Consider the following 11,009-nt stretch of genomic DNA (forward strand, 5'->3'; position numbering starts at 1 on the left):
GATCTGTACTCTGCCATAATTTTCTAGAATACACATATCCAATGTATCAGCAGGTGTAATCATTACAATTTTGAAAATATTGTCTTGAATCTTTTCTACAATGTGGAAGTACAATATCAGACTATGGTATTTCTTCTTTCTGGAGACCTTAATTTCATATGGTCAACCCCAATCCCAAATCCATTTGTATACAAATGATGCCCACTTATCTTTTTGTAGTCTTGGTGCGTTTTTATCTCATCGTTTACCATTTTGAAATTCATTTATCTTGTTTTCCACTTCCCCTGCCCACATACAAGTACAAACCCACATTCTTCCAAAGAATTTTGCATGTAGAATGAATGTTGGAAGACAGAAGTTGAGGAACCTTCTACAAGTCTTTTGACCTGATTGTCATGCTTATTTGTAAATCTCTCCACTTTTTCTGGTTCTATTCATAGTTCTTCTTCCTGGGTTTAGAATGTACCTATTGTTTGTGTTACCTTACCTCCCCTACTTAGTCAAGCTCTCAAATTTCACTTTTTACCTCAAATGAATTATCAAGGCTTTTTTTCCCCTAGGAATGACAATCCTCTCCTCCTTTTCTGTGTGTCTCTTTCTCTATTTCTGTTTCTCTGCCTTAAAAGTAAAAAAAAAAAGAGATACATTAAAGAAATGAATTACTAATTCTTTTTTTTTTTAATGTATGACGGTCTTTATTTACAACTTTATTGGCAAAAAAGAAGAGGGAAAACTTTTAAACAGTTTAACACAGGGCATTATAACTGATCCTGTCAGATTAAAGTCCCATTTTAAATGACCATCTACTTGTCCAAAGATATACAATACTGAATCTGCATATGCAGTTTCCTTTATGAAGTACAGTTCTCATATTCAGGCAGTCTTTTAAACATATAAATACAAAGGAAATGAAATCACTCACTAAAAACTGCATCAAATGAAGGGTATTTTAAAGTAAATTTATGCTGTTCAGGGTAATAACACATGCCCAATGAGAACCAAAAGCTGAAAAAGCAGTTACAATTCCTACTTGAGTGGACAGTTACAACAATCAATCATTTTCTGCAATGACCATTATATTTTCAATTTATCATGAACTACTCTGAACTTACTATGAGATGTAGTCAAAGTCAGAAGAGAAGATGTAGGGAGAATATTCCTTTTTTGGAGGAAAACAAACCCTCCAGAATCAGCATGAGAAACAAACATCCTGTTGATTCTAGGCGGAAAAAAATTAATGTAGTCAATTTCAACTCACGTTGAGCTGACTTAATTTTGTCATTGACTTGCTTGGTGTCATTCTTCTAAATCAAGTGTGTTTAATTCTTCTTCTAGTTCATCCAAATCTTCCCCAGTAAAAAGATTTTCATCAACAGGAACGGCATCGATGGCTCCATTTTCCTGCCCTTCCCCTTCATTGTCTTCTTCCAGATCACTTCTTTCACCATTTTCAGCCCTACCTCCAGAAGCTTCGCTTAATTTGTTTTCGTCTTTATCTGAAGTATATGTGCTGAATCTTTCAAGACTGGCTACAGTAATACCTGTCTCATCTACATCTCTTGGGACGTACAGGCTTAAATCTATGTCATTGACGCTCATTGAATCATCAACCTCATCACCACCTGTTCCTTGGGTGTAACGGGTATCATCTGCTTCTTCATTATCATCATTGACCAATTCAGGACGAAATTCAAACATCTCACGACCACTGATCACTAGTGCTTTGCCTGCTTTGAAGTCAGCTTTTCTTCTTTCCATATCTTGTTCAAGTCTATCAATCTTTTCTTGTCTTTTCCTTTTTTTCCATGCAAGAAAAGATTCTAGAGTGATTTTGGTAACATTTCGGCCTAGGGCAGAACGCTCTCTTTCTTTTTTTTTTTTTTTTTTTTTTTTTTTTTTGACAGGCAGAGTGGACAGTGAGAGAGAGACAGAGAGAAAGGTCTTCCTTTTGCCGTTGGTTCACCCTCCAATGGCCGCCGCGGTAGCGCGCTGCGGCCGGCGCACCGCGCTGTTCCGATGGCAGGAGCCAGGTGCTTATCCTGGTCTCCCATGGGGTGCAGAGCCCAAACACTTGGGCTATCCTCCACTGCACTCCCTGGCCACAGCAGAGAGCTGGCCTGGAAGAGGGGCAACCGGGACAGGATCGGTGCCCCGACCGGGACTAGAACCCGGTGTGCCGGCGCCGCAGAACGCTCTCTTTCAATTAGATCTTCTAATGAAATTTCATCCTCTTTCTCTTCTTTCTTTTTGTCTTTTTTCAACACAAATCCAGGAGGAAGTGCATGGCGATACATGCAATTATCGCCCCCTCCAGGGCAAACCCAAAACCAGCCATACTTGTTGTTTTCAATGGCTTCAAGGAAATGCTTGCATACTATTTGAGTTTTTGGTTTTTTCTTTTCCGCCTCACCGTGCTTCTTGTTCACTACTTCTTCCAGCTTTTTCTCATCCCAATTATCCATAGTATCTTTTTCAAGTTCTTCATCTCTTGCATCAATGTAAACACTTCGCTTTTCACATTTTCTCTCCAAAGTCAAGTCATGAGAGAATTTACACTTATCTCCTTTAGTACATTGTCCTTGCTTGAAGAATGCACATACCACGGACTTGGGATCTGCACCTTTACTAATTTTTTGAGCAGCAACTACAGGCTTGAAGAGCTCATTTAGTTCCTGTAATTCTTTCTTCTTGTCATCTTTCTTCAATTTCTTCTCAGCTTCACTTTGTGCTACCTGACGTGGATTTTGTTGACCAAATTTAACCTGATGAGTGACAGCTTTAATAAACTTCTGTTGCTTTGCTCCTTTCTTATTCTTTAGACCAAAAGTTTTGTCTTCGATAATCTTTTCCTTCTTTTTCTGCTCCGCCTTTTTGCTGCCCCCGTCCTGAGCCTGTTTCTTGGGGGGGCATTGCGGAGACAGGTGTCACCGGCCAGACTTAAACGCAGCTGGACACCGTCGGGGGATCTGGCCCCGCGGCAAGAGGAGGAAGACCCGGCCGCTGTCGCCGCCGCTCCGCACGGAAAGCAAGTCGCTCATTCGCTGCCGAAATGCGGCCTTTGCGACAGGTCAGCGTCGCGGAGCATGTTGGGTAGCGAGGAACGGCTGAATTACTAATTCTAATTTGACAGTAAAATAAGACATTTCACAAAATTTCAATTAACCTTCTTTCTGGGTATTTGTTATACTTCCCTACTCTTTGAGAATTTTAGTTTTTATTGCTACAAGTTAAAGGACGAAGAATGGAATTGCTGGATGGTAGGGAACTTATGTTTGCCTTTAGCAGAAACTACCAAACAATTCTCTGGATAGGCTGCAAGATTCTATATCCTAACAAGCACTGTAAGAGTGATCCAGTTTTTCTACCTCCTCAGTATTTAGTAGTGTCACTATTTTTATTTCTTTGTGTCTCATATGTGTATAAAGTTATGTCATTATAATTTTAAGTGGCATTTGTCTGATGGCTAAAGTTTAAGATTTTTCCATGTGCATATTTACCATCTGTATTTCCTCTTGAGTGAAATGTTTTTCATTTATTTTGTACATTTTCTAATTTTTTTTGTTAACTTGTTGTTCAGTCTCAAGAGTCTGTGGCTTTTTATATGTTTTGGGTATGTCTTTTATCAGATACTTATTTTCAAATGTTTTGATTCAGTCTATGACTTGTTTTTCCACAATCTTAACAGGGTTATTAACAGATCAAGAGGTTTTAGTTTTGATGAGTGTCAATTCCTTCCATGGTTACTAAATTTTGTTTCATATTTTTTCTAAAGTTCTATAGTTCTATGTTTTATATTTAGGTCCATGATCTATTTTAAAATTATTTTCTAGTAAAGTGTTGTATTTGTGTCAAGGTACCTTTTTCTGCCTGTGGGTTTTTAATTGCTTCAGTGCTATTTATTGAAAAGGCCATTTTTGTTTCACAAAATTACTTTTGTACTCTTAACAAAACTCAGTGAGGCATATTTTTCTGGATTTTCTTTTCTGTTCCTCTGACCAATGTGTCTGTTCCTTTGCCACTGTCATAGGGTCTTTACTGGTGTAGCTATAAAATGGACCTCAATAAGACTGAGTGATTTCTCCAATTTTTCTAGTTCCAAATTATACTAACCATTATAGATTTTTTTTCATTCATTTGTGTACTGACTTTTACTTTTGAGGTAACATTTTTAATTTACATTATAGTCAAATAGAAAGTAAAAACACCATAGAACATCAAGAATATAGGCAAAGGCTATAAATAATAATCAAATTAAAAGATCCCAAAAACACAGTATCTCCCCATTTATTTATTATTTCACTTTTTAAAAAAAAATTTTTTTTGACAGGCAGAGTTAGGCAGTGAGAGAGAGAGAGACAGAGAGAGCATTATAGACAGTGAGAGACAGAGAGACAGAAAGGTCTTCCTTCCGTTGGTTCACTCCCCTAATCGGCCGCTGTGTCAATCCGAAGCCAGGAGCCGGGTGCTTTCTCCTGGTCTCCCATGCGGGTGCAGGGACCCAAGCACTTGGGCCATCCTCCGCTGCCCTCCCGGGCCACAGCAGAGAGCTGGACTGGAAGAGGAGCAACCAGGACTAGAACACGGTGTGCCGGCGCCGCAGGTGGAGGATTAGCCAAGTGAGCCACGGCGCCAGCCAATATTTCACTTTTTATTGGTGCTTTAAAAATGTTTTAGAATACAGGTTCTTTACCTTTTTTGTTTACATCTACATTTATACTTGCATATATCTTTTTTGGAACATAGTAAATGCTATTATGGTTTTAATTTAGAATTCACAATATTCATGATTAGTTTGTATAAGTGCAGTTGACATTTCTTTTTTTAAAATATTTATTTGTTTATTTGAAAGTCAGAGTTACACAGAGAGAGAAGCAGAGGCAAAGCGAGAGAGAGAGAGAGAGAGAGAGAGAGAGAGAGAGGTCTTCTATCCGCTAGTTCACTCCCCAACTGGCCACAATGCTGGAGCTGCATCAATCCAAAGCAAAGAGCCAGGAGCTTCTTCCTGGTCTCTTATGCAGGTGCAGGAGGCCAAGGACTTGGCCATCTTCTACTGCTATCCCAGGCCATAGCAGAGAGCCGAATTGGAAGCGGAGCAGCCAGGACCATATGGGATGCCCCATCACTGCAGGTGGCTGTTTTACCTGCTAAACCACAGTGCCAGCCCCAACAGTTAATATGTCTTGAGCGTATTATAGCCTGTTACCTTGATCAGTTCACTTACCAATTCTGGAAATTTTTGGTAGATTCTTTAGATTTTATAAGTAGAAAATCATGTTATCAGCAAAGAGACTGATTTTTTTTTCCTTCCCAATGTTATGCATCCCACTTTTTTTCCCTTAAGGTGCTGATTGGAACGTGTAATACCATGTTAAGTAGAGAAGATTAGAGCAGACATCCTTGCTTCTTCCAAACTTCAAGGGAAAACATTCAGTCTTTCACTTTTAAATTTGTTGTTAGCTGTAGGCTTTTTTTGCAAATACCTCTTGTCAAGCTCAGAAAGTCCCTCTCTATTATTATTTGTTGAGAATTTTATCAAGAATAATTTTTGTATTATTTTAGTGCATTTCTTCATGAATTGCTTGCTTGTATGATTCTTCTGCTTTATTCTGTTGATATCAATAATTAATGGATTTGTTTTCAAATGCTGAGTCAGTCTTGCACACCTAGGACAAAACCCATTTGGTCCGGGGCTGGCGCTGTGGTGCAGCAGGTTAAAGCCCTGGCCTGAAATACTGGCACCCCATATGGGCACCGGTTCTAGTCCTAGCTGCTCCTCTTCCATTCCAGCTCCCTGCTATGGCCTGTAGGGGCTGGTGGTACTGGGGCTTTTAAGCACAATTTTGGGGAAGAAAAAAACTTACCAGTTACAAGGTGGGGACAAAAACCCATCAAAAGACCTGATTTGCAATTTTTCACCCTGCCTGGCTTGCTCCTGATAAAGAGCCATCAGAAGGGTAGGGTACCTAATTTACTTTACAATAAACTGGGAGCTCCTTTGCTAGTCTCATGATAAGATTGGAAGTTTTCGAGGAGTTCACAGGCAGGCACTTTTCCCCTTGCTAAAGATAATTTTTTGGGGGACCTTTTCCACCTTCAGTTCCCGCTGGGACCACCCTGGCTGCTTATTAATCCATCTGACTCATTACACTACTTTCTCTGCCTTACGCATTCCTTCTAGTGAAAACCCTTAACCAAGGTGCTTTTTCACGTGCTTGCTTCCTCCCCTTGGGGAACTGTAATCAGTTATCTTTACAATGGCAGTCACCTGCTTTGTGGGCCTCACCATACCTGAGTAAAAACAAAAGCAAAACTTAAGAAATTTCTCGGAGCCAGCGCTGTGGCAGTGCCAGCATCCCATATGGGCGCTGGTTCGAGTTCCGGCAGCGCCACTTCTGATCCAGCTCTCTGCTATGGCCTGGGAAAGCAGTAGAAGATGGCCCAAGTCCTTGGGCCCCTGCACCCACATGGGAGACCTGGAAGAAGCTCCTGGCTCCTGTCTTCGGATTGGCCCAGTTTCGGCTATCGTTGCCAACTGGGGAGTGAACCAGTGGATGGAAGACTCTCTCTCTCTCTCTCTCTCTCTCTCTCTCTGCCTCACCTTCTCTCTCTGTGTAACTCAGACTTTAAAATAAATAAATAAATCTTTAAAAATTTTTTCTCAAATGAAAATAGTGAGGCCCAATAGGTGTCTCAAAAGTTCATGTTTTCCTTGTTATGAATTTAATTTTCTTCAGATAGTCTATGTCAACTTGGTTGAGTTTTGACATGAATTTCTTTTACGTTTTAAAATTTACAAAAATAAAATTATTTGTAGTATCCCCTCTGTATCTTTTTAATTTCTATGTATCTGCATTGGCATCATTATTTTCTTCATGACATTTGTAATTTGTGTCTTTTCATTCTTTTTCAGTTTTGATACAAGCATATCAATTTAATAATTCTTTTTCAAAGAATGAGCTTTTTGTTTCAATGAGTTTTTGTTGTTTTCCTGTTTCAATTTAATTGATTCTTATTCTTTATTTCCTCCACTTGCTTTAGCTGTATTTCACTTTTTTTTCCTAGTTTCTAAACGTAATAATTCAGAATACATACATGAGAACTTTTTTTGTTTCTAGTGTGAGGTGTTTTGGTAGACATTTCTTCTCTAGCACTTAGCTCATCCCACAGTGCAATTTTTTCATGATTTTAATAATATTCTCTGAAGCTTTGGCACAGTCTTCTTACTCTAAAGGAAGAATTATGTCATTCAAGATTTTATTCTTTGAAAAGAATGGTCTGAGTTATAGTAACAGTTTTGTAATAACAGTTTGCTTTTGAAGTATGTCATTTTTGTGTTGATAATATTTTCACATTGCATAATCTTGGTATCTAGTAACTTTCATAACTTTTAGGCTCCATGTTATACATATTTTAAATTATCTCAAAATATTTAATAAACTGAATGGTAATTAATGAAATAAAGATAGAACATAAAATTACAATGTGCTGTATGGAATAATGAAACAAAAGTTAATTATAATGATAAGATGAAGAAATATGAAGAATGAAACATTATTTTATTTTTTATAGATTGTGATTTTGTAGGAGTGTTATAAATTGAGCGGAAATTTAAAAAAAAGACATCTACATGAATGATTTTTTAAAAACTGTCTCATGCCATAAGAACATTTACAAGATATTTGTGAATTTCAGTGACAAAGAGAATTCAGAAAAGTAAATTTCCTTATCATGACAGGAGTGAAATAGAAGTCTGTTTCATTTCCATTTGATATGCTTATGAAGGGAAATGTGTGGTTTAGAAATGGATTCCATATTTGAGACAGTGGTAGAAATGTGAAGAATGATACAGATAGTGAATAGAAAAAAAAATCTGTAATTTGAACATATCCACATCCATAATTATATTTCAATCAAAAAAATCTTCAGTGATTTTTAAATAAATGACTTGAAATGTCATAAGATTTTATAACAGAAAGGAATTTCAAATAAGTTGATTGGCATATGCATGGCACAGTGATAAAGGATATTTATATGACTTCTTGTTTTGTGATGTGTTAGTGCTGTGAAAGTGGAAAGATAAAAAATTAAAAAGTAGATCTAAAGAAATAATGGGACTTGGGCCACTTGAAATGTATACAATCTTCAGTTCACCTATGTGCAGTTAATTCTCTCATTACTTCCAGAAACTGCCTTTCAGATTTCATTTCTTTTTGTAAGTAATAGGGTAAAGCAAATGAAGAATGATAGGAAAGAGCATGTGTTTTCAGGAGAGATCCTGCTTCAAATATTAAATTTCACTCTGCAGTATCTATATTATCATGGAAAAGTTAGTAAGCACTCTGATCTCAGTTTTCTGCTGTATAAATTGGGGATGATAATATTATTATAATAGGTTTCTTGTGGGAACTACATGAGTTGATACATATAAAGCACTTAATATTGTGCCTGGTACAGTATGAGATGTCAGTAAATGGTAGCTGTAAAATTCTCAGACATCTTTCCCCCAAATTGTTTTTATTCCCCTATTGGCTCTAGGAAGTACCTTCATAATACTCATGAAATTTTAAGAAAATTAAACACTGTTTTGCAATAAACAAAGAAAATACTAAAATTTTGCATAATGTTCCAATTATTAATTTTTCCTCTGTCATTAAGGATCTGTGTATGTCTGTATGTGTGTGAAAGAGAGATTTTTTTGTAAAAAATTGTTTTTATTGCAAAATTAAATAAAATGTAACTTGTATTTTGCTTAATTGACATGGTTAGGCATATTTGCAGGGAGAGACCATAAGGCTAGAATGTACTAAAAACCTAGATTGGTATTTTCTAGATTTCTGGCCATTGTTACTCACTTTCCAAAGAAAATGAAAAGAAATATATAATATTATTTTAAATAAAGTTATAGTGAAAAGGTGATTTTAAATGCTCTAAATAAATTAAATTTCTGTGACAATAGGCAGAATAGTTAAGTAGTAGCATCCATGAGTTGGGGCTAGGGAGTTTCGTGGAACAGAATGAACTTTTGCAAAAACAAAGAAACAAACAAACAAAAAAACCACTAATACTAACCCATTGCATTAATAAAGTTACTGAAACATACTTACATCACTCTCATTCGTACTTTCACAAAGACAGCTGAGCTGTATTTAGAAGGAAAGAATATGACAACAGAAAATATATCTTATAAGTGTGAGAAAGGAAACTGCACAGACTCGTGAGTTCTACTGTGTTGGGAGTGAGATAAGATAGTTTGGCAAAGGAAACACAGACCTATATAATGTATTTTTATCGCTTCTACTTACATATGTAATATAGCTCATTTTGATTAATAGAACTATAAACTAGAGTTTTCTCACAAGTACCTACTATTCTAGGCTACAGGCAAGATTTTACTAAATGTCCTTAAGTATATTTTGTGCCTTCTTTTATGTTATATATTAACACTGGAAAACAGTTTCTAATTAAGTGTGATGAAGATATAGGGTAGAACAACAAAGCAGACAGCAGGTTTTGTGTTTGGGATATTGAAGTGAGGACAAAGCACATATAAAAAAACATTTACTAGGCTGTTTCCCTTGTAGTGGCCTCATTTTTCATGAAGGACTGTGGTGTGTTTAGTAGAAGTTTGGAGAAATGTGATCCTTGGCCTCTAAAGTTGAGATCTGTCTTTACTTATGTCAAATTGAATGGCTGAATATGTCATGACCCTGTTAACTTATAAATGTATTCTCCAGTATAGTTTTGAGCTGAACTCTTTGATAACTTGTCAGTGATGAAAGAATGGCTTCACAGTCAGCTGTGTAAGGAGAATGGTAAACCTGTGTGAGCCACAGGAATGTGCCACCCCTAACTATGCCTCTTCGGCATAAAGATTGCGGAATTTAAGGCATTTGGGAAGAAGCAGAAGTAGGAAAGATCTCTGAACTCCCTCTATTTGCCTAAAAGCAGGACAAAAATTTACTTTTTTTAAGAAAATATTTATTTATTTGAAGGAAAGAGTGTGAGAGAAAGAAATCTTCCATTTGCTGTTTCACTCCCCAAATGGCCCCGATGTCCAGGGCTGGTCCTGGCAGAAGCTAGGAGCCAGGAATTCCATCCAGGTCTTCCACATGGGTGGCAGGGGCCCAACTACTTGTGCCATCCTCTGCTGCCCTCCCAGGCACATTAGCAGGGAACTGTATTAGAAGCAGAGCAGCCAGGACTTGAAGTGGCACCCACATGGGATGTTGGTATTGCAAGTAGAAGCTTATGCTGTGCTACAATGCCAGCCCCAGGATGTAAATTAACAACAGCAACTGTTACCCCATCCCCCAGTCTTTCTACTAGTTAGAACAGAGGTTAACAACTGAACACAACTTTAGAGGCTTATGGACCTGGAGATGGTACCTGAGAAGCATAGAGCAAGCTTTAACAATTGCCTTCCCTGCCATTTATTTGACTTCCCTCAAGTTGTCGGCACTACAGACTCAAAAGTTCTCTTCCTTTGTCTTGTGGCTTCTATAAAAGTTTACTGTTCTTTGTTGTAGATACTATGCAAGCTGAAATTCAAAGTCACCTCTTTTAAAAAAAATAAGTTTTACTTATGAGAGAGAGAGAGAGAGAGAGAGATTTCTCATCCACGGGTTCACTCTGCAAATGCTCTTGATGGCCGGGAGCCAGGAATTCCATCCAGGTCTCCCATGTGAGTGGCAGGAACCCAATTATTTGAGCCATCACCACTACATCCCATGGTCTGCATAGGCAGGAAGCTGAAACCAGGAACCTGAGCCAAGAATTGGACCCAGGCCCTCCAACATGGGACATGAGTTTCTTAACCACTAGACTAAACACTTATACTCAAAGCCACCTCTTTGAGAAATTCTCATTCCATGCATATTTCCCACATGTATATGAAATATGCATGTTAACAGACTTCTGGTTGTTTTTTTCTTGTTAATCTCTCTTTTATAAAAGGTGCCCATTCCAACCAAGTTCCAGAAAAAAAAATTTATTTTTTCTCCCCTACACTG

General features: G+C 37.6%; 1 protein-coding gene across 1 annotated transcript; it reads right to left on the reverse strand.

Annotated features, from left to right (window-relative positions):
• Positions 1–691: 691 nt before the first annotated feature.
• LOC133752680 (zinc finger CCCH domain-containing protein 15-like) lies at positions 692–2,924 on the reverse strand (the record flags this gene model as incomplete). The annotated part of the gene is made up of 2 exons (XM_062183061.1): positions 692–1,862; positions 2,192–2,924. Coding segments are annotated over 2 exons (1,299 nt in total), but the record flags the coding sequence as incomplete, so codon positions are not given.
• Positions 2,925–11,009: the final 8,085 nt, after the last annotated feature.

This window comes from Lepus europaeus, chromosome X (assembly GCF_033115175.1).
Source record: "Lepus europaeus isolate LE1 chromosome X, mLepTim1.pri, whole genome shotgun sequence".
NCBI classification, from domain to species: domain Eukaryota; kingdom Metazoa; phylum Chordata; class Mammalia; order Lagomorpha; family Leporidae; genus Lepus; species Lepus europaeus.